The sequence below is a fragment of the Propithecus coquereli genome, unplaced genomic scaffold, assembly GCF_000956105.1.
Source record: "Propithecus coquereli isolate 6110/MARCELLA unplaced genomic scaffold, Pcoq_1.0 Scaffold5, whole genome shotgun sequence".
Classification (NCBI taxonomy): domain Eukaryota; kingdom Metazoa; phylum Chordata; class Mammalia; order Primates; family Indriidae; genus Propithecus; species Propithecus coquereli.
In genome coordinates, this window is record NW_012150840.1 from 8,449,442 (window position 1) to 8,473,915 (window position 24,474).

At 35.8% G+C, this 24,474-nt stretch overlaps 1 protein-coding gene across 1 annotated transcript in view; it reads left to right on the plus strand.

Moving 5' to 3' along the window:
* RAD51B (RAD51 paralog B) overlaps positions 1-24,474 on the plus strand; it is a 540,789-nt gene that overhangs the window by 7,731 nt on the left and 508,584 nt on the right. Inside the window, exons 2-3 of the mRNA XM_012656278.1 lie at positions 7,062-7,181; positions 8,230-8,413. Of these exons, the coding sequence (XP_012511732.1) occupies positions 7,062-7,181; positions 8,230-8,413 (304 nt within the window). The remainder of the gene's footprint in view (positions 1-7,061; positions 7,182-8,229; positions 8,414-24,474) is intronic.

Sequence of the window (24,474 nt, forward strand, 5' to 3'; positions counted from 1 at the left end):
AATTTTTTGTCAGTTTTACCCATTGCAAATATCTTCTCCTGCTTTGTTATATGTCATCTTTATCGATGGTGTTCTTTGTTAAACAGAAATTTGTAATTTTGAAGTTGTTGCCTTGTGGTTTTGGTTTTTGGATCTTAATTGAGAAGTTTTTCCCCACCATTAGGTATCAAAGATACTGTCCTAGAGTTTTTTCTAATATATTTGTAGTTTTACCTTTCATATTTATATCTTTATCATATACCCACTAAGGATGCACTTATTTTAAATTTTGATATAAACTGCCACATCCACCTCCAGAAATGTTGTACACAATTATATTTCCAACCAACAGTGTTCTGAGAACCTTTATCAATACTCTGTTTTCAGTTTCTTTCTTTAATTTTTGTCATACTTAGGGGAAAAAAGTGGTATCTCGTTGTGGACTGCCATCTTTTCAGGTATTCACTGCCCATTGATATTTCTTTGGCGAATTACCTAGAAATACATTTTCTCAATTTTGCTTTTTTTTCTCATTGATTTATAGAAACACTTTGTGTGTTATTGCTATAAATATCTATCTTTCTCCTAGTCATTTATCTTTTAACTTTGGTTATTCTATCTTTCGTTATCTATGATTCAGGGCCCTTAAACGCTTCAGTTTAGGTGGATTATACTGATTGATATTTACTATATTAGAAATTTAATCTGGGAAATTTAAAAAATATTTAACTATTAAAATTCATTAAAAATATGATAAATCCATTACATGTTAACATATCATATCAGGCAGGGCTGTATCAGAGAAGTAGAACCAGTAGATATATATTAAGAGACTAATATCAAAGAATTGGCTTATGTGGTTGCGGGAGCTGTCTGAAATTCATAGGGCAGGCTATCAGGAAGGAAAAGCTAGAACTGTCAGGCTAGGGCTGAAGCTATATTCCACAGGGAGAATTTATTCTTTTTCAAGGAAGCCTCAGTTCTGCTCTTAATGCCTCTCAAGTGATTTAAGTCAGGCCCACCCAGATTATGTAGGCTAATCTCTTTTACTTAAAGTCAACTGTTTATGGACATTAATGACATCTGTAAAATTCTTTCACAGCAATGCATAGATTAGTGTTTGAATAACAGGAGACTATAGCCTAGCCAAGTTGACACATGAAACTGACCATTATACATATTTTTCATGGAAAATAAATGTAAAAAAATGAGAGTGGCATTGTTTTACATTTTTGCAAATCTCTTTAATGGATGACTTAATAAAAGACAGCTGGATTCTAATATCTGCTTCTGTGTTCAATCTGTTGCAGTATATTGTTTTGGTTGAAATATATCAAGATCTTGCCTCACACGGATATGTAGATGGAAAATCAAAGAATATTTTAATAGTCTTTTCAGATAGTTATGGATATTCTTCTTTGGTATTACACCAAGATTTGAGTGACAGTTGCTTAGAGGTTAGTTGTAATATAGAATCTGAAGCCATATTGATGAATTTTTTGTACTGTTACGTTAAAATTTATTGATCTTGCACTTTTTTTTCTATCTTTTATTTTTAATGGATATTACCCATGCATGATTTTGTAATATTATGAGTTTGTCATTTGGAAAATACTGGTTCACTGACTTACGGAGTTCTTCTAAATCTTGACACATTTCATTATTCTATATCAAAAAAATCTCATTCATTAGTATCCCCACTGATATGAACCAAAGTATTTAAGTATTGGGAATCAGTCAAGCTTTCCAAACTTCTGATTTTTCATTAAAACCTTGAATTTTATCATTTGCAAAAAATACCTTCCCTTGTTTTTCTTGAAATGTCAGGCTTATTTTGTTTATTGTTGAGAAAATATCTGCCAAATAAGTGTGCAAAGCCATAATTTGTCAGTCATTCTTTTAAGTGAAAATGGTCTTTCATGGAAAAAGTGACTTGTTTAGCTCACAACTGAAACAATTGTACAGGTGTTTTTCCTTGGGATAACTGTTGTACTTCAGAATGTAGCAGAAATACTTCTATTTTGTCAAGTAGACTATTGAAAAGATACCTGTGTTCCAATAAAACTTTATTCATAAAAACAGGCAATAGGCCAGGTTTGGCCCACGTTGCATAGTTTGACAACCCCTGCTTTATTTACCTTTTTGAGCAAATTTACAATATTAATAATAGCTGTTTTGAGGTCTTTATCTAAAATGCTATCATCTGTATAATCTTTGATTGTTCTTATTGATTGATTTTTCTCCTGGTTATGGAAATTTTCCCCCTCCTTTACATGTCTGGTAATATTTTTATTGGATGTTAGATATTGTGAATTTTATTATATATTGTTGGATGCTGGATTTTAATATATGTTTTCAAAGAGTGTTAGGTTTTGTTTGAAGGTACAGTTAAATACTAGTTTGATCCTTTGGAAGATTACTTTTATTTTTATTTATTTTTTATTTTTTTATTTTTGGGAGACAGAGTCTCACTCTGTCTCCCTGGCTCGAGTGCAGTGGTGTCATCATATTAATAGCTCACTGCAACCTCAAACTCCAGGGCTCAAGGGATCTTCCTGTCTGAGCCTCCTGAGTAGCTGGGACTACAGGCGTGCACCACCACACCTGGCTAATTTTTCTATTTTTGGTACAGACGGGGTCTCACTCCTGCTCAGGCTGGTCTCTAACTCCTGGGCTCAAGCAATCCTACCGCCTTGGCCTCTCAGAGTGCTAGGATTACAGGTGTGAGCCACTGTGCCCAGCCATTGAGGGTTACTTTTAAATTTCGTTATGGCAAATCCCAAGTACAGTCATGTATCATTGATGACAGGATATGTTGTGAGAAATGCATTGTTAGGCAGTTTTGTCATTGTGGATACATCGGAGAGCATACTTACCGAAACCTAGATGATATAGCCACTACACACGTAGGCTGTATGGTATAGCTTATTGCTCCTAGGGTACAAACCCATACAGCATGTAACTGTATTGAATACTGTAGGCAGTTGTAACAGAATGGTAAGTATTTGTGTGTCTAAACATAGGAAAAGTAGAGTAAAAATACATTATTATAATCTTATGGGACCACTGTTGTATATGCAATGTGTTGTTGACCGAAATAGCATTATGTGGTGCCTGACTGTAGTCTTTATTCTAAAATTAATTTAGCTCCACTACTAAGGTAAAACCCTTCTGAGAACTCCACCCAGTGTCCAGTGTATAATGAGGTCTCTTTACTCTTCACACTTGTGAAAACACGAATTATTCCCACCCTTTTGTGAGCACGAAGAATTGTTCAGTCTGATATTTTCTGCTGGTTCTTTCTTCAACCTCGGGTAGTTTCCTTTGACACACACGCAGATTAGTTCTTGAGTGGACCTTTGTGCAGATCTCCACAGTACCCCCTCTGTACCTTCTTTCTCTCTGGTACTCTGCCCCATAAATTCTTGCTACTTTGGCCTTCTCAGTCTCTGATCCCTATCTTCTCAACTCAGGTTGTCTACCAGGCTTCTGTTTGGTCTCCCTTTTTTCTGTTGCAGCTTGGGAACTGCCTCTGGCAGCAAGCTGGGGCGATCATAGGCTCACCTTATTTGTTTCCTTTCTCTCAAGGATCACAGTTTTGAGCTGTCTATTGTTTAGTGTCTGAAAATTGTTGTTTCATAGATTTTGTCTGCTTCTCTAGGTTATGATTGCAGTGCAATTCCTGTACCAGTTAATCCTTTGTGGACAGAAGTAGAAATCCCTTCTATTCATGCTCCTCAGACTTTAATTCCCAGCCCTATTCTGAAACTGATTTTTACGTTTTTCTCCAACCCAATATTAGCATTTGAAATGGTTGATCACTCCCTTTTTCTTGAAAAAAATTCTTCACTTGGCTTCTTGGAACCATTTTCTCTTGATTTTACACGCACCTCCTTGGTGACTTCCTCTCAGTCTTTTTTGCTGCATCCTCCTCATCTTTGTAATTTCTAAGCTTTGGAGAATCCCAGAACTCAGTCCTGGGACCTTTTTCCTCCTGTATCTATACTCAGTCCCTGATGTGATCTAGTCCCATGATCTTTCAAATCTTCTGTAGTCTGACAACTCCTGGGTTGATATCTGAGTTCTGAGCTTTCTCATGTACTCCAGATTCATGTCTATTTGCCTATTGATGTGGGTCATGGATGGGCTTGCATACCTGGATGTCTTGATGTGTCCAAAACTGCATTCTTGATTGCCTCATGAAAAAAATAAAACATATAAACATCAATAACCAAAACCTTGATCTGAATCTAGTCTTCTCCACTTCAATAAATGGTAACCCCATTCTTCCCAGTGCTCATCCAATCAGTCAAGAAATCATTTCAGCTGCTCTTTTGAACTATACGTTGGGTCCAGTAACTTGTAATCACTTGAGCTATTACTTCCCTAGGTCAGGTCACTACCAGTTCTTGTCTAGACTGCTGCACTAGCTGACCTCCTTCCTTTCACTCTTGCCACATCTATAGCCTCTTCTCCATTTGGCAGCTAGAGCAATCCTTCATAAAAAGAAGTCAGATCATATCAGTCCTGCTCCTAGGCTTCCCATTTTACTAAATAAAATCTAAATAAAGTAATACAGACCTAAAGGTCCTATGTGAGCTCAGCCTTGGCTAATTCTCTGACCTTATTTCCTATTATTCTCCCTCTTGCTCCCTGTGTTCCAGCCACAGAAACCTCTTTGCTGTTCCTCAAACACACCAGGTATCTTCCCATATCTGGACTTTTGCACTGCTTATAATTCCGTATTCCTGTGTGCTATTCCACTGGATATCCACATGGTTCATTTTCTCATCCCTTTAAGCCTTTGCTCAAATGTCACCTTATTTGTGAGGCTTTGTCAGACCACCCTACATAAAATAGCACTTGTCCCACCTGTCACGTTCTGTTCCCTCTGCTTCACTTTTCTTTAGAGCACTTATTACCTGATAAATAATGTATATTTATTTGTTTGTCTTCCTTAGTAGAGTGTAAACTCCATGAGGGAAGGGTTTTCCTTTTATTTTGGGTAGTTTTTGTTCATTGCTGTATCCTTAGCACCCAGAATGGTGCCTGGCATATAGTTGGTCCTCAATAAATAATTGTTAAATGAATGAATCTTAAGTGCATCTTTTGAAAGGAATACTTTTTATAAAAAGATATCCACTAGATGGCATTGTTTTCAAACTTTATGTAATTAATGTCTGGGAGCAAAAGATAGGCTCTTTTCTCTTTCTTGCCCTAAACAAAAAAGATCTTTGTGATGAAGATTGTTACAGAAGTTACTATGATTAATGTGAGGCATATGGAATATTACATTTATATTTGGTTTTTGATTTATATTTTTTTCAGATTTTTCTAAAATAAAAAACATTTGGAGAAACTTAGAAAATTATAGCATATTGGTGTGTAAGTAACTATTCCATACGGTTACTTAGCATGGTAACTGTGAACAAAGGTAGTTCATGTTCATTCATTGGCCACCACTCCTGCTGAGTGGTCCTATTGGAATGAGAAAGCAGCAATAAGTTCCAGAGTCTTTCACCACTCAAGCCCCTACCTGACATTCAGCCCAGTGCTGGAAGGCAGAAAATTGTGTCAGCTGTTCAGTTGTTGTTGCCAATGAGCTAGGTACTCTCAATAAGGTTCCAAATCAACTGGACACGCAAATTTTGAAAAACTTCTGTCTTTCTGGTAGATGTTGCCATACCTATCCTATTAAAAATTGGTGAGTTTCAAATGCCAGAGCTTTTTTGCTGACTTCTCTGACTAGCACTAAACTCAGCAAATAGTTGCCCTAATTAAAAAATTTACACACTTCCTCCAAATCCTCAGACTTTACCTGTTCCTCCTATGCCAGTGCCATCTCATTTCTTCCTCTTCCTCACTTACCTCATTTCCTTCTTCCATTTCAATCCCTGTCCTCTCTTACACACTTTTCCTGGATGATCCTTTGGCTCTTTTTGTTCTCACTCTTTACACCTCTTTTGGTACTATTACTTGCTCCTGAAGTATTTTTTCCTCTTCCTGTTCAACCTAATTATGTTTTTTTCTTTTCAAATTGCTCAAAAATATATTTTAAAAAAATTGTTGACAGGTTTCTTTTATTTCTCTCTTCTCTTTTCCTGTTTTAGGTTTTCCCCTTTCATTTCTGATTACAGCATATGTAAGCGACTCATTTTGTTTATCTCTTTAAAGTTCCCAGCCTCTTCTCAGAACTCTTTAACTATTTAGAAATGAAAACACTGTTCTTTTGTGCTTTTGAGTCTCTAAATGGAACATAAAATATAGGATGGTTTTTGTGTTTACAGCCTCTCCTCCCAGTCCCCTTTGGATGGTTAAGTACTAGGGCTGGTAAAGAGTCATTTTAAATGGGAGACAGTTACACTCGAAGAGTTATATTTTTAACATTTTAACCAGAAATATTTGAAATTTCTTGTACTGTTCTGCATATCTTATAATACTAATAATGTTAGTTGTCTCTGTTTCAATGTGTCACTCTCCTGTGCTTGGCCTACTCCATGTTAGATTTGTGTTTAGAAAATCATTTTTTGGTTACTAAGAAACTATTGGATAGCATTAATTTATTTAGATAATTAACTTTCAGGTTACTAAGAAACTATTGCATAGCACTTATTCGTATGAATTAAGTTTCAGTTGAGAAAGCATATTTTTCTGGGATGAGATGTGGAGACTTACTGATATCTGATTATTAGAACGATAATATGATATTTGTTCCAATGTACTTCTTTCAAGAAAATGAAAGCATTTTTCTTATTTACTAAACAGTCTTATAGTTTTTAGTCAAAATGTCATTTATGAAAAACATATTTAATTCCAGAAAGATAAATCTCAGAGACATTGTTTCTTGCTCAAAATCAGATGAGATCCAAAGCCCTAGCTGGTCTCATGCTCTGACTGCTAACCTGTGTTAGTGCTTAAAAAGGAGAGCTTACATTTTAAGCTTAAATATTAAGCCATTTTGCATATACCTTCTCTATTGATAAGGCTTATGAGTTTTCCAGGTAATTCATTAGAGGTTCAACAGTGTGGCTTTAAATATCATTGACTATTTTCGTTTGTGCTATTCCTCCTCCCCCCCACAGATTGGTTGAGATAGCAGAATCCCGTTTTCCCAGATATTTTAATACTGAAGAAAAATTACTTTTGACGAGTAGTAAAGTTCATCTTTATCGGGAACTTAGCTGTGATGAAGTCCTACAAAGGTATGCTGTTTTAGATTTTGATATTTTGGTAATGCTTTGAAGATTTATGTTTTATTTTTCATGTTTTCAGTGCCTGAGTAAAAAAAAAAATCCTTATATATTAGAATTATGGGAAACAAGTATTTCGGTATTCTTCTTTATTTGCTTTAGCCTTTTGGATGACATCTTTCTTTAAAAATGAAAAAAATATTAAATGAATAAAATGTTTTAGATTTAGTTAATTATTTAAGTTGTATATTAATTATCTATTGTTCCATTAACAAATTGTCTCAAAGTTAAGCAACTTAAAACAGCAAACATGTTATCTCATACAGTTTCTAAGGGTTAAGTATCTGGGAGTGGCTTACCTGGGTGTTTTTAGCCCAAGGTGACTCAAGAAGTTGTAGTCAAGCTGGTGGCCAGGATTGTAGTCATTTCAAGGCTTTCCTGGGGCTGGAGTATCTGCTTCTAAACTCACTCAAGTAGTTGTTGGAAGGCCTCTTGCTGGGTACTGACAGGAGGCCTTTGTTCCTCACCACGTGGACCTCTCCATAAATCACAACAGAACAACTTGCTTCCCCCAGAGTCATTGATCTGAGAGAGAGAGTGGGCAAGTGAAAGAGTATCCAAGATGTGAGCCATAGTCTTTTATAACCTACTCTCAGAAATGATGTACCATCATTTTGTCATATGCTATAGCCACACAGATCAGCTCTGGTACAGTGTGGGAGGTGTCTGCACAAGGATGTGAAATACCAGGAGGTGGGAGTAAATGGGGGCCATTTGAGGACTGGCTACCGCAAGTAGTTTTACTCTAAAACTGGAAGCTTTAGCATTATCATGGGAGAACCAACGAGATTCTGAATCTACACAAAAACATTTCGCTTTGTTTCCAGAAGAATGCAATATGTATAGAGGAGCTGAAAATAAGTATGTTTACTGAATTCTTACAGTCATTACTGTAACTTAGGGAAGAACAATTTGTTGTTTTTAATTTGATTAACCTTTTCAATACTCTATTTGTTATATCTTAGGTTCATCGACTATTTTATAAATTCTATTTTTGTAGGATTGAATCTTTGGAGGAAGAAATTATTTCAAAAGGAGTTAAACTTGTGATTATTGACTCTGTTGCTTCTGTGGTCAGAAAGGAGTTTGATACACAACTTCAAGGCAATTTGAAAGAAAGAAACAAATTCTTGGCAAGAGAAGCATCCTCACTAAAGTATTTGGCTGAGGAATTTTCAATCCCAGTAAGTTTTTCTTTTTTCTCTTTTTCCTTTTCCTTTCTTTTCTTTCTTTTATATTAAGTTTACTGACTTACAATGTCAAGTAACAAAATTAGAGGAAAATGTAAAACAGATGACTTTTTAAAGGTATTACCGTCTAATTGCTGTAACAAATATCATCATCATCTTAAATTAGTTCGTCTGCTGAGATTATTTTATTCTTTTCATAATTTGTGTCTGGAGCAGATTTAAATGTTATTTTAGAAGGTTCTTACAGTTACTCCTTTTCTTCCTCCTCATAGTTTACTCTTTGTGTATGTTTTATATCACATTTGTTACACTGTGATAAATATTAAGTAGTAAAACTTTATGAAATTGCCTAGATCATGTAATCCCAGCACATTGAAGACCAAGGCGGGAGGATTGCTTGAGGCCAGGAGTTTGAGACCAGCCTGGGTAACATAGGCAGATCCCATTTAAAAAAAAAAAAAAAATAGGGTGGGGTGGCACATGCCTATAGTCCCAGCAGCCTTTGAGCCTGGTAGTTGGAGGATGCAGTGAGTTGTGATTGTGCCATTGCACTACAGTCTGGGTGACAGAGTGAGACCCTGTTTCAAAAAATATATTGAAAAAAAAAAAAAGGAAATTGCCTAGGTCTTTCTCTATGCAATTTTTTTTTTTTTTTGAAACAGGGTCTCATTCTGTTGCCTTGGCTAGAGTGCAGTCATCATAGCTCACTGCAACCTTAAACTCCTGGGCTAAAGTGATCCTCCTGCCTCAGCCTCCTGAGTAGCTGGGACTACAAGCACGCACCACTGTGCCAGGCTGATTTTTCTTTTTTTTGTAGAGATGGGTCTCACTCTTGCTCAGGGTGGTCTTAAACTTCTAGCCTCAAGCAGTCCTCCCACCTTGGCCTCCCAAAGTGCTAGGATTATAGGCCTGTATCATCGTGCTGGGCCTATGCAATTTTTTTTTTACTGCAGTGAATTTTGTAAGTATTTTAAGTTTAGATATTGTGTTATTGTGTTCAATGCTGTTTTGTATACGGTAGGATTCGGTTTGCTTCAAACGGTGAGAGGGATTTTTCAATGATAGTAATGAAAGTGCCGTAAGAAAACCTTGAAAGATTATTGTTGGCATAGATTTCAGTAGTAAGCATTGTGATCAGGATATCTGAAGATGAGGGGATATTGCAAGAGCTTATGGTGTATTAGTTATAAGTCATAAGTGTGTACTGAGTTATACTCCGATCTGCAGTGTGCAGGAGAGTTCCACTTGTTCCATAGCCTCACCAATATTCAGGTTTTTCAATTTTAGTCATGCCTCATCTCAACAGAAAAAAAATTCCTTAAATTGAGATAAAATTGTGTTATGATTTTATAATTTTTATATTTGTTTTTGGAAAATTTAAATTATGAATCTTTGCAACATAAAAAATATGTATAAATAGTGTAAGCTACCAAATTTATTAAGCCAAGCAAGAAGTCGAGGGAGAAAATGTAGCATACAAAAAGTTCTATATATTTTAATGGTTTTTTAATCATAGTTTGGATTAAAGTCAAGTGCTGTAAAGTTTATCTTGGGTTATGCTCATATTTTAAATTTTATTATAGTTGGTTAAAATGATAAATTCAAATTCATATTTTCCCTGGTCAAGGAGAATAAAGGAATTTAAAAATATTTTATAGAGATGTTTGATTGAATGGAAATTCAAGTGTACAGTTGAGTATCCGTATCCATGGGTTCTGCACCCATGAATTAAACCAACCACAGATAGAAAATATTTGAAAAATTAGAAAAGGGTGGTTGTGTCTGTACTGAACATGTATAGATTTTTTCTTGTCATTATTCCGCAAACAATGCAGTATAATTACTATTTACATAGCATTTACATTGTAGAAGGTATTAAATTAATTTAGAGATGATTTAAAGCATACAGGAAGGTGCACATAAGTTATATGCAAATACTATGTTATTTTATGTAAGGGACTTGAGTATCCATGGATTTCGGTATCTATCAGGGATCCTGGAACCAATCCCCAAGGATATAGGGGGATGACTGTATATGCTTATTTTATTAATTCATACTGTTGCTTAACTTAATCCTATGCAAAATGTGAAAATTCACTTTTTTAAAAGTTGTGTTTGCTTTTAAATAGTAATTGTAGGCAAATGCTTTTCAGTTTTTTCTGAGGTGATTTATTTTCCTGAGTAAGAAAGGGGCTCTGCTCTCTTTGTTTTTATTTTATTTTATTTTATTTTTTGCTAGAAATACAAACTCAATTCATTCAAATTCAGGCTCATCCAGACCCTGGTCACAAACCCCAGCGAGGTGCATATGAGCACCAAGTCAGGGAGAGGGGGCAGGAGTGAATCTGAGGCCTGCTCTCTTTGTTTTTAATCAAACTCCAAAAAAAGAAAAAAAATGTACTTAGTATCCCCATTTCTCTGTATTTGCTTTTGTTTCTCTGTTTAGAGATAAATGCAGAATATACTGTGTACTTATATAGTAGGGTGGTATTAGGTTTTTTGTGACAAATAAGTATTGGTTTTAAAAGGCTTTTGAAAAATACTTCTGTTAGGAAATGTCAGAATTTTCCTAATCTAATTACTGCATTTAAATGGAAAATAATGAACTTTTAAGGTTTTATGTTATATTTTGAATAGATGGCTTCATATAGAATGAAATGTTTTAAAACAGTATGTTGGTGTCTGGTTCATTTTATTTTTCAAATTAGCAAACGTGTGCCTCCTTGCAGTTCCTCTTATGAAACACTCCTCCCTCAAGGGGTGTTTGCTGTTCCTCAGCCTGGAATATTCTTCCTCTAAATATGCATATAGTTATTCTTTCCTGTCACCTTATTAATGAGGAATTCCCTAACCATATAAGTATTAACCACACCCACCTCTCCCAGGTCTCTTACTATCCTTTGTTTCTCCAACATAGTTTTTACCGTCTAGTATGTTATATTTCTATGCGTTTATTGTTTATGTGACCCTTCTACTCCATAGAGTGGTTACAGGAACTTGGTTTACTTTGTTAATAGCTTTATTCTCAACACCAGAAACAGTACCTAACACACAATAGGCACTCAGTAAATATTTTTGAATGTATGAATTGCAGATACTGGCTTTTCTTCTTGTACTTGAGTTAATCTTATATCTGTTGGTACTAAACTTAAATGTAAATATTTGCTTTTAATCCTATATTGACCCTATCTTTCTTTAATATTGTTTGTTATTTTTAATAGTAATAACATATAATTTTAGGTGACAGAATGTCTTATGATGTAGGAGCTATACTCAGATTATACTGGTATCTTGTAGGAAGAAAAAGAATTCTTAAGATTCTTAAATTTGGAAAAGGTTTTAGAGATCTAGACAGTATCAGAGAGACAGGCAGTAGGAGAGGAGAGTCTATCTCAGTCTAGTAGGACTGATAGGGGAATGTTTGATGGCCTCTGAGGATTGTGTGGAAAGCCATGCATTTTAGATATACAGATGGAAAATAAACACATGAAAAGATATTCAAAATCATTAGTCATTGGGGAAATGTAAATTAAAATGACAATGAAATACCACTACACACCTATTAGAATGGCTCAAAAAACCCTTCTGGACCTTTCTCCCTCCTCGGTAGGCTCAAGACTCAGGGATGGTGCTACCACAAGCCCAGTAGCTTTAGGAATTAGGAAGAAGGATAAGAGAGCAGTCTGTTTAGAAGAACAGTGTTTTCTCAAACTAGTTTAAGGTATTGACCCCTTTTAAATGCAGATAATATTCTCATGAACCCCCATTGCTGTCTTCAGTTTTATTTTAATATCACAGAAATATATAGAATTATAAGATTAGCTAATAACTTTTTATATTGAATCATACTTATGAAACCATAAAACTGGATAGCATTTATGAGCAACGCAGTATTGTTCAAATTAATTATGCTAACTTATAGCATAGATGATAATTTGCCAAATTAAATATTGCTTATAATATACATATATTAATTTATCTCAGATAAGATTCTTTTGGAAAAAAATATATATCCCTATTGTAGTTCATGTGATGACTCAACTTTCCCACCTTTCTCTATTTGAACTAGTAAGTACTACAAAACCTTTTATTTAAGAAGGGTAACTTCATTTGACTCTCTGGTGGGCATGAATGTGTTTAAGTTTTAAGTCTGCCATTGTACTTTTCTACATTTGTCCCTGACAATGAGAGAGGTACTAATGGATATCACTTGATTGAAAGCAGACATATTAATATCTTATGAAAGTTATTAATATCTTATGGAAGTTTTTAATTATCAGATGGCTACACTAATATTTTGAGACTATCATTGAAATGAAAACATAAAATTAAAAAATTCTCACATTTTATAGACCTTTGAATATGTTTAGACTGCAATTTGAGAGACATAGTTGTCGAAGTCCGGTAGAATCATTTTTTCTGAAGTGTATGGAGGAGGTATAAAGGATACTCTGCTATTGAAATAGAAGATGCAGAACCTTTGTCTTTTTAAAGCATGTTCACACTAGTATTATGAAAATATACTTACTGTGTATGTCATATTTACATCCATTTGAATATTTTTATTTTTTAAACATAAATTGAATTTTTTATGCTTGCTGCTGAAACTCTTACCCTTTTTTTTAAGTTGGCCTTTGTAGTATGTTATTTTAGTTGTGTTCTTTTTATTTGTTTTCTTTTGTTTTCTAGTTTAGAGTTTTTTAAGTTGTTAGAATAAAAGAGAATGAAAATACATTACTTAGATAATAGGACTTTAACCTTTGGAAGATTCTTTGAAAGTGCTTTTTTTTTTTTTTTGAGACAGTCTTTGAAAGAGCCTTTAACCTGTATTTTTGAACAGGCAAATAAAGAGGCACAAAATGCCAAGTTCCAAATTTTTACTGTTTCAGAGAATTTAATAAATTAGTTTCAGTTGGTGGTATATGAGTAGTATTGAACTTTTTTGTTTCTTACCCCTCTATCTTCTTCTACCTCCTTCATTTCTTGATATTGTGCAGCTTTTTCCTAGTTTAAGGGGACTAGTACCAGTTAACACTATTTAGAGTAGTGGTTATCAAGAAAAATTTGGATATATTATTAAACACTCTAAGAAGGAAAACTTTATTTTCATTGAAAGTCGTTAAAATCCAAATTATTTTACTAATATGCAGTTATAACCAGTTTTTCTGTTGTTGCCATCTGTGTTCTTGATTACATGCCTTTGAGAATATGCATTGCTCTAACTTATTGCTTATAAAGATTTTTTTAAGTGTTAATATTTATTTTTATGGTTTAAAGCTATTTAGAAAAATGGATTAAAATATGCATATTTCTTATTTTGCTATTTTGAAAACATAAGGGTTTAAAAATCATTAACAATTTAGAAAAAGTTAGTTCTGTTTTTGTTTTAAGTGGGGGAAAATTAATAAGATTAAACTTTTTATTGTTATTTGACAAAAGCATAAAAATATGTTTTTTTTCCTCAGTTTAATGGTAGACTTCCTATAGTCCAGGATTTATCTTTTCTTCTACCATTAGCTGTCCTATCATGCATGCAAAGTTGGTTTAATTCTGTAGGATTATACCTTAACTTAGATACTAATAAATATTGAAAAAAATTAAGGTTTTGTTAATTATAAAATTGAAATATTGTTTATAACTTGTGAGATAATTTGTTATATGTTGGTTTGAATCTTAGACCTACTGTTTGCTAATTTTATGACCTTGAGTAAATTATTTATCCCAGCTCTAACTCTTAGTTTCCATGTTTGAAAAATGAGGATAATAATATCTGACTCATGGGGCTGTAAGGATTAAGTGAGATAATGTCTGTAATGTTCTTTACACAATATTTGGCACATTCAGTAAAAGGTGGTCTTTAATTATTAATTTTAGTAGTTACCTCATTCCAGAGCCTGAGATATTTTATCTCTCCCTTGTTAATATTTTTTACAAGGCTACAAGTGCCTCAAAAGGAAAAATCATGTCTTATTCAATATTGTATCCCTTCTGTTTTATTGATGGATGCTGTTACTGCCCGAATCCTTCTCTGTTTGGTTAATTCACACTTATTCTTCAGATCTTAGACTCTTTCCCTCTTTCCTTTTTAATTCTACCCTGAGCAGTTGTGTCCAATACTCTGTGCTAGGTACTCTGAGATCATAAAGATGAATACAACATAGTTTTTGCCCTTAAGGCTTCTATAAATAAGTTAACTGTAGAGACAAGTAGCTCTCTGTGGTATAATGGAGAATAAAATAAGTATCTTATCTACTGTTCTTTTTCTGTTTCTAGCAGATACTTTAGTAGCTCGGTACCTCCCTTGCTGTCCCTTACTTGGGACTGTAGATTGCATACAGAGAAATAAAAGGAGGTAGCACAGACCTTCATAGTCTCTAGGTAAGCCCTTTATCATGTCTAACCTTGACTCTTAATGTCCCATTCTTATTCAGAGAGTGCTCTTTTAGAGACAAAGGAATAGTGGTTAAACTGATAAAGCACGGACATAATTCTAAAGTTGTGTTGCTAAGAAAAGGTTAGAAATGAAAGCAAGTTGCAGCTCTTAGTCTTTAGTGTTACTTTACACATATTACACGGTGTCTCAACGTGTTGTAGAATTTTTTTTTTTTTAAATAGGCTTTATTTTTTAGAGTGATTTCAGGTTCACAGCAAAATTAAGCAGAAAGTACAAAGTTCCCCTGTACCTCCATGCACAACTTCCCCCACTATCAACATCCTGTACCAGAGTGGTACATTTGTTACAATTGATAAACCTACATTGATGCATCATAATCACTCAAAGTCCACCTTTCACATTAGGTCTCTCTCTTGGTGTTACCCATCCTGCGACTTTTGATAAATACAATGACATGAGGACAGATGCTGAATCCCACTCTGTTCTATGGCTGTGTGTGGTCCAAGCCCTTCTTCAGACCCACCACTTGCCAATCCTTTCTCAAACCAGGGTCTCCAACTCGCTCCTAAGTTCTTATCAAGCCCAGAATTTCAAGCAAAGCCTAAAACCTCTTCCACAACTCTACAACCTTTCTGCCTGCTGCCCTAGAGAGCAGAGGCTGAAATGGGTTGGAATCAAAGCCAGCAGGAGAGGAGAGGTACTACATATTGAAGCTACCATCTTCCAAGAGTCCCCTCCAAATTTTAATTCTGAAAAGAAATGCAAAAATTTCTAAATATTGATCAACAGAATCCAAGAGTGTATCAAAATAAAAATACACCATGGTCAAGTTGGGTTCATTCTAGGCATGCAAGGATGGTTCAATACCAGGAAACCTAGTCAAACAGTCAGAAGTAGAGATGACTGCCTTACCATTTATTGGTAGGTGCTGACATGAGAGAACAGTCCAAATGTAGATGCTGCAGACTGAGCTGTTAAGTTCGCTGTTTAATCAAGTAAAGACTAACTTCATGAGGAACAAGGTGCACCCATACAGAGATTATCATACAATTTGCCAATTTGTAGAATCCCTCGTTAGGAATGGGATCAGAAGTAGGGACTGAAGGAGAAACAGAAGGAAAGGAGGAAGTTCTCATGCAAAGAGGAGGTTCAGCCGGTGACAACTGGGTCAAGGGCCTGAGGAAGAAGGCAAGCAGCCAGCAGGGAGCCAACACATAAGAGCATGGCCAAGTGAATTGAGGAGCAGGGACATAAGCAGACAGATTTTCTTTTCAGTAATGTGTTCCTCTTAAGTTCTCCTCAAGTTTTAGCATGCATCTCTCAAAGTAGCCTTGAATTAGCAATGGTTTGGTGATTAGAAGTGTCTTCTTCTGTTAGTGCTGCTATAACAGAATACCTGAGACTGGGTAATTGATAAAGAACTGAAACTTACTCTCTCATAGTTCTGAAGGCCGGGAAGTCCAAGACCAAGGCACCAGCATCTGGTGTGGGCTTTCTTTCTGTGTCCTCACGTGTTGGAAGGCAGAAGGGCAAGAGAGGATGAATGTGGTGTCCCTGCATGGCAGAAGAGCTGAAGAGTGCAAACCCTCTCCCACAGATCCCTTTTATAGCAGGTTTAATCCATTCCAAACATCTCCCATTAGGCCCTACCTCCCAACACTGTTGCACTGGGGATGGTTTTCAATACAGGAATTTTGGGAGACACATTCAGACCACAGCAAAGAGGAACCTCTTTTTCCCCCTTGGAGCAAAGCTGCACAGGGACCCAAACTCAGCAGCTAGAAGGAGTAGTGTTACTGAAAGTTCAGCACTTGTCCCCGAGGCTGCATCAGAAGAACGAGGACAAGTGGTTTGAGGAGAAGGAAAGAGGAGTTTATTAATTTGCAGCAAATGAGGAGGCTGGCAGACTCCCATCTCAAGGTACCAGCGTCCTTCTGAGCAGAAGTACAGAGCTTTTAAAGGTTTTGATCAATCCCATCTTCAGCTAAAACAATCTCATGACCTCTGCCCAGATTAATCCCATCTCCTGTGGCATAAAGAACAAAGGACACTCCTCTGCCCCTCCTGACCACTGGGCCTGAGGCAGGGACGCAGGTCCTAGCTTTCCAAAAGGAGTGGGGGATGTTTTAAAGAGACATAAAACATTTTTGCTGTTTTTCTAAGCCATTTCTTCTGTTAGAGTAGCCTCAAGGTGAGTGAACATTCTGAATGGAGAAGAGAGAAAACACCAGAGAGATTTGTAAGATATCCAGAAATACTTGAGTAGGGGAAGGGATTCTCTCACAAACACCAGAAAAAGAGTCGGAGTATTCTTATTTGTATAGTAAAGGAAACGGTATCCCAGGAAAGCTGATAACAGCATGAGTAAACTGAGGAAACATATAGATATATTTATCTAATGTAATATACTTATATTATGCTTGCAGAAATCAATCAAATGTCATTTCTAGGTGACATGATAGTGAGTAATTCATTTTCTTTAGTTTTTTATTGTTCCCAATAAAAATTATGAATGACTTTTGAAATTTAAAAATGTAAAATTAATATTATTGGGGGAAGTCAACACAGCAAAGGCAAGAGCATTTAGGCAGATGCTGTTGTCCATTGATCATATGTGGCCAGCAGAGAAAGCTGGTGACTAGCACCCTGAGTCTTCAAGGGAAGCCCCAGACAGCCTGGCCTGCGGTTCTAATCTTAGGGGCCGAAACAAGAGTAGGAGACAAATTTAGAAAGCAAAGAAAGTAGGATGTCACTGGCAAAGAGAAAAAGAGTAGGGCTTGGGAAAAGTAGTGTAAACAGTTACGAGGAAGTGGCCATGTGCTCTGTGAGACCCCTGGACAGGGATATAAAGGGCCCTGCCCAGGAGGCTCCACACCTGCACACCTCCTCGCCACCTGCTCGCCTCTTCTCCACCTGCTCCTCTGACCTGCTCCACCCTCAACCTACCAGAACTAAGGGCTGCTGTGGTTGCTTTAGAGGCTGTTGCTCCAGCTGTGAGGGTTGTGGCTCCAGCTGCTGCGTGCCAGTCTGCTGCTGCAAGCCTGTGTGCTGTTGTGTGCCAGCCTGTTCCTGCTTCAGCTGTGGCAAAGGGAGCTTTGGTTCCTGTGGGGAATCCAAGGGGCACTGTGGCTCCTGTGGCTGCTCCCAGTCCAGCTGCTGCAAACCTTGCTGCTGCACCTCAGGCTGTGGATCATCCTGCTGCCAGACTAGCTGCTGCAAACCTTGCTGCTGCCAATCTAGCTGTTGCAAGCCCTGCTGCTCCCAGTCCAGCTTCTGTGTCCCCATTTGCTGCCAGTGCAAGATCCAGGGTTCTGAATCCAGGCCTTCCAGTTTCTCATGTTTGGTGAAACCATTTCTGTTTTTTGGTTTTATTCTTAATTAAGATTCGTGCAGATATTTCTTGTAGTTTCCCTGAATCTGCTCCCTTCTGCACATCCTCTCTGAGGCACCTGCAACCTTTCTCTATTTTTCATTCATGCACATGTCTCCTTCCCTGCATCAGCTCTTTGTCCTGGCCCTGTATTTATCCTTTCACTCAGGAGAAGTGTATTTCCTAGCCCTGGAGAAGCCCCTGCTTTGAAGTGGGTGTCTGACTGACTGCCACAGGTGGCCTCTGACTTGGGTGTGGATCATATTCTGCCTATTCTTGGGCTGACTGAGATGCAAGGCCTGACCGACAAGTCCAGATTGCTGTTTCTAAGTGTTCAGCTGAGAATTGTTTTAATCACCATCTCAACAACCATTGGTACCCTGGGCCCTCTTGGGCCACTTCCTATTCTCCTTTGACCCACCTCTCCAAGAAATTTCCTTCCTTCTTGTCGCCTCCATGTTCATGAACAGAAGCCATGTCTTGGGCAGCAGTGAGAAGGTAGATCCCTGCCACGTTGTAGAATTTTCTAACTGAAGATCTTGGTTATCGCATAGTGGCAGTCTTCAATTTTCCAGTGAGTACAGGACTGTAGAGAAATGAAGTGATTTATCTAAGACTGCTCAAGAAGTCATTTGGATAATTGAATAATGTCACTTGCCACTTCTTTCCTGGAATATTATTGCAGCATCTTAATGGGTCTGCATTTCTCTTTTCTGTATAGGTAGTAGCATATATAGGTATATACCATTGCTGTATAATTTTCCCAATCTCTGATCAGATCCTTTCTCTACTCATACTCATTGTATGGTGTCATATTATTTGTAGAATAAAACTACTAGACTGCAAGCACTTGTTTTATTCACAGTTATGTCCTTTGCAACTAGGACAGTGAATGGCACATAATAGGTGCTCTAATTAATATTTGTTGAATGATTAAGTCTAAATTCCTTATATGATATTCAAAGTTTTCTTTCTTCTGGCTCTAACCTACTCCTTCTACACTGTGTTTTTTCTTCTGTGTAGGCTGCTGATCTACCCCTACCTCCCTATGTCTTTCTACCTTGGATGTCCTCCTCTTTCATCTCTTCCTTTCTAAATTTTATTCTTCTTTCCTGTCTGAGCTCTAAAGTTCTGTCTTTCCCTGAGATTTTTGTACCACTGTTTTAGCCTCAATTAGTTCTACCTTCTTTTGTACACATGATCTTAACTTCTAATTGGAACTTTAATCTTTTTTTTACCTTACAGTATCATTTAAATATTGGTATGTCTATGTCTGAACTCCTTAGTTATATTATAAGACTTCCTGGAAACAGAACTATTAATATGCTCTTATACATCCCCCTTAGCTGCCTATATTGAATAGTATCCATATTGAATAGTGTCTTATATTGAGTAGGTGTCTAATATATATTTGTAGAATGATTGTATCACACATTTTCTAGTTATGTAATTTCTCAAATGCATATTGTCTACTTCAATTCTTGTAGGACTTAAAGGGAAAACATTCTAACATTCATTCTAAAAAGTGAAAAGATATTTGGAAAGTAAAGATTTGCTATCTCTATCCCCTCCCCTTTTCTTTTAAAATTGAATGCAGAGATTAGCTAATAATTTGAAAGCTTTGGACCTTTAATTTAGTATAATGTATGAACTTCTGTGAGACATCATTGACCTGTGATCATTAAGGTGGCAATTTAACATTAGTTTTCTATTATCTACTAATCCTCAATGTTTAATTAAATTCAGATGAACAGTTTGAAATACAATCTTGGCTGTATGAGAGGTTGGTCAAAGGATACATTCTTATGTTTTTCAAAGACAAAATCATTTCTCTAGTTGATATCATTATGTGTCCTTTGCATTTCTTCAGTGTATACACTGAGTTAGTATAGTTACTTCCAAGTATATTTGTTGGTAGTTTAATTGTACATTTTTAAAAATTTTGTCTTTTTTTTTTTAAATTCCTTTTGTTTTCCCTTGAGAAGAGCTTAATATTTTGGCTTCCTAAACTTCTTTTGGGAAGCATCCAGTCTCATCTTTTCTGTTTTTTTATCAGTTTTACTAAGTCAATAAATTTATTTCTCTGATAGCTTCTGATTTTAATAGAGTTTGAAGTCACAGGCAAAGTTTTAATCTTAAAACAGAAAAGATCCCTGAATAAGCTAAAGCAATTTTGAGCAAGAAGAACAAAGCTAGAGTCTTTATACTTTCTGATTTCAAAATATATTACAAGGCTACAGTAATCAAAACAATATGATACTGGCATAAAAACGGACATACAGACCAATGAAACAAAATAGAGAGCCCAGAAATAAACCCACGCATATGTGGTCAACTGATCTTTGACAAGGGTGCCAAGAATATACAACAGGAAAAGGATAGTCTCTTTAATAAATGGTGTTGGGAAAATTGGCTATTAACATAAAAAATAATGAAATTGGACCCTTATCTTACACCATACACAAAAATCAACTCAAAATAAACTAAAGACTTAAATGTAAGACCTGAAAACTTAGAACTGTTAAAAGAAAACATAGAGAAAAAGCTTCTTGATAGTTGCCTTGGCAATGATTTCTTAGATATGACACAAAAGCACAGGCACCAAAAGCAAAAATACACAAGTGGGATTACATTGAACTGAAAAGCTTCTGCACAGCAAAAGAAACAATCAACAAAATGAACAAGCAACCTATGAAATGGGAGAAAATATTTGGAAACCATAAATTTGATAAAGGGTTAATATTCAAAATATTAAGGAACTCCTACAACTCAACCGTGAAAAAACCTCCCCAAAACAAACAATTAAAAAATGGGGAAAGGAACTGAATAGACATTTCTTTTTTTTTTTTTTTTTGAGACAGAATCTCACTGTGTTGCCCGAGAGAGAGTGCCGTGGCGTCAGCCTACCTCACAGCAACCTCAAACTCCTGGGCTCAAGCAATCCTTCTGCCTCAGCCTTCCAAGTAGCTGGGACTACAGGCATGTGCCACCATGCCTGGCTAATTTTTTTCTATATATTTTTAGTTGTTCGATTAATTTCTTTCTATTTTTTTTTAGTAGAGACGGGGTCTCGCTCTTGCTCAGGCTGGTTTCGAACTCCCGAGCTCAAACAATTTGCCCACCTCGGCCTCCCAGAGTGATAGGATTACAGGCGTGAGCCACCGGGCCCAGCCTGAATAGACATTTCTTAAAAGAAGATATACATATGGTTAATAGGTATAGGAAGGATTCTCAGTATCACTCACTATCATCAGGGAAATGCAAATCAAAATCACAATGAGATATCACTCACACCTGTTAAAATGCCTATTATAAACACAAAACAAAAACCGAAAGATAATAAGTATTGACAAGGAGAAAAGAGAACCTTTGTTCCCTTGTTCACTGTTGGTGGGAGTGTAAATTTGTGCAGCTACCTACTATGGAAAACAGTATGGAGGTTCCTCAAAAAATTAAAAATAGAACTACCATATTATCCAGCAATCTTACTTCTGGGCACATATCCAAAGGAACTGAAATCAGGATCTTGAAGAGATATCTGCACTCCTATGGTCATTGTAATATTATTCCCAAAACCCAAGACATGGAAGCAACATAAATGTCCATCCGTGGATGAATGGATAAAGAAAATGTGATATATACATACAATGGAATATTATTCAACCTTAAAAAAAGAAGGAAATCCTACTATTTGTGACAACATGATGAACCTGGAGGACGTTATGCTAAATAAAATAAGCTGGATACAGAAGAACAAATACTATATGATCCCACTTATATGTGGAATCTAAAATAGTCAAACTCGTAGAAGTAAAGAGTAGAATGGTGGTTGCCAGTGGCTGGGGGGGACAGGGACACAAGGAAGTATTGGTCAAAGGGTACAAAGTTTCAGTTATGCAAGATGAATAAATCCTAGAGATCTACTGTACAACATAGTGCCTATAGTTAACAATACTGTATTCTATACTTAAAAATTTGCTGAGGGAGTAGATCTTATTTTGTGTTCTATCACACACACAAAGAGGGTGAGAGGAAACTTTTGGAGATAATAGATATGTTTATGACATTGATTATGGTGATGGTTTCACAGGTATATACTTACCTTCACACTCACCAAGTTGTATACCTTAAATATATACAGCTTTTTGTATGTCAAACAAACCCAAAACCCCAGAAAACAACTTAAATTATCTCAGTTAGAATGTTTCCCCTTTATTAAGTATAAGAATTGAAGTAGGCATTTAATTAACTTTGTAAGATTTAAAATATTTTTCCAAACATTTAAGAATCTATGTAAATATATAACACCTGCGGTTTAAAGGTTTTATCTGTTTTCCAATACAAGTAAGATAATTTACAACAGAGGATACTAAAAGTTATATATTTCTCATTTGAAGAGTTTATTCCTTCCCCCTTTTAGCCTTCTGTTTATCCTTGATATTGAAAGAGAATAATCTTATCAATTTCACATTTCCCTATTTGTTTTGATTCCTTAATGTTGATTCTATCTCTTCTGGAAAATGTCTTATTAAAAGTAAAACCCTTAAATCAGATGATAGCTCTTTAATCCTAAGGCTACTTTGATGGTCATAGGAGAGAATAATGTTTATGGTTAGACAGGGAGCAAAGGTTCTTGTTGTTCTTACTACTAATAATTTGAACCTAAGCTCCTTGTAAAATTAAATTTCGATCATAAATATTTGAGCTTTGAAGTCCCTTCTAAGATCCGGGACCTGATTTAGTATCTCAGAGTTTGTGTTAATAGTTTTACTGGAAAAAATAAGTAGACATTGATATTTTTCTAGTTTATTTAAATAGTCTACAGGTTTGAAATGGTGGTAATAATAAATAGTTGCACCTTATGGAGTACCTACTTTTTTCTCAGGAATTGTGGTGAGCATTTCAAACATTTTCCATTTAGTACTCCGAATAACTTTGTGAGGTAGTTTATGTTATTCTCTTTTTATAACTGAAGAAATTGAGGGTTATATGAGTTATATAACTTCCCAGAATCACACAGCTAGTAAGTATAAGGGTTAGAGTTTCAACCCAGATCTGTCTAATTCCAGTGCACATGTTCTTATTCATAATGGAACACTGCCTCCTAATGCAGTCCTCAAAATTATTCTGTTCCCTTGCCTCTTATTGTAGCACTGAAAGCTGTCAACACTCATTCTTTCTTCTAAGCCTTTTCATATGGAAAGTCTCGTACTTTGCTTTATGCTTTGATTGCTGTTTGAAAGTGTAGCTGCAGAGGTACTTCTATATTAGTACTATCAGTATTTTAAATAAGAGAAATAACTTGAGTACTTGTAGCTTTGATTGCTTTTTTGCCTACATATAAATCATACATGTATGTGTAGAGTATAATTAATGCCTTTTATGTGCTAGTGAATATTCTAAAGACTTGTAGTGTTTCTGTACAATATTCTCAAAGCAGAATTTGCAAACTATAGCTTATGTGCTGTGATGAGGTATGTTGTTTTAGGAAAATAATTCCTAAACACTTGTACTTTGGACCTCTCTTGGGGAACACTGAAATATAGACAGCCTTCTAAGATTCTGCTTTGAGGTTTCACGAAGACTCAAAACATGCTGTGACTGGACAGGAGGCATTTTAGTTTTGTTGCATTGCCAGATGTATCCAGTAAAATTGGTTGTTCGTGAATTTAATTAAAAGTTCCTAGGAACTTAAAACTTAAGGTAGTTTTTATAGGCATCATGACTCAAAGGATCTTTTGTATATGCATTTGAGGGAGGGCCAGTTCTGATCTAAACTCAAATAAAGCTATACCCATAGTTATGAGGACTAAAGGGCAGTATTTTAAAGAAATGTTGAAATTATTGTGAAGTTTTTTAATGCTCCTAACTTGAAGTCACTAAAGTTACTTTTATTTCTTAGACTGTATTGTAATTAATTTACTTTTTGTTATTCTGTATGATCTTTGGCTTAATTTATTGAATTGCCCAATACCATGGGATTGGCCTGCCCTATAGCCGTGGATAGTTCTCTGTCCAACAATAACCTTTTCCTTTTACTTTGCTCTTCTGGTCTTTGGGAATCACACTTTGAATATTAAGCATTTCGTAGAAGCAGCATGATTCAGTATAAAGTGCCTAGAATTTCAAGTCAGAAGATAGGAGTTAGTGCACCAAATGCATTACAACTAGCTATGTAATCCAGGACCAGTTAGTTCTCCTCTCTGAGCCTCAGTATCCTTATCTGTAGAATGGGGATAAAGGTTCCTACCTCATAAAGCTTAATATTATTACTACTAATATTATTAATAG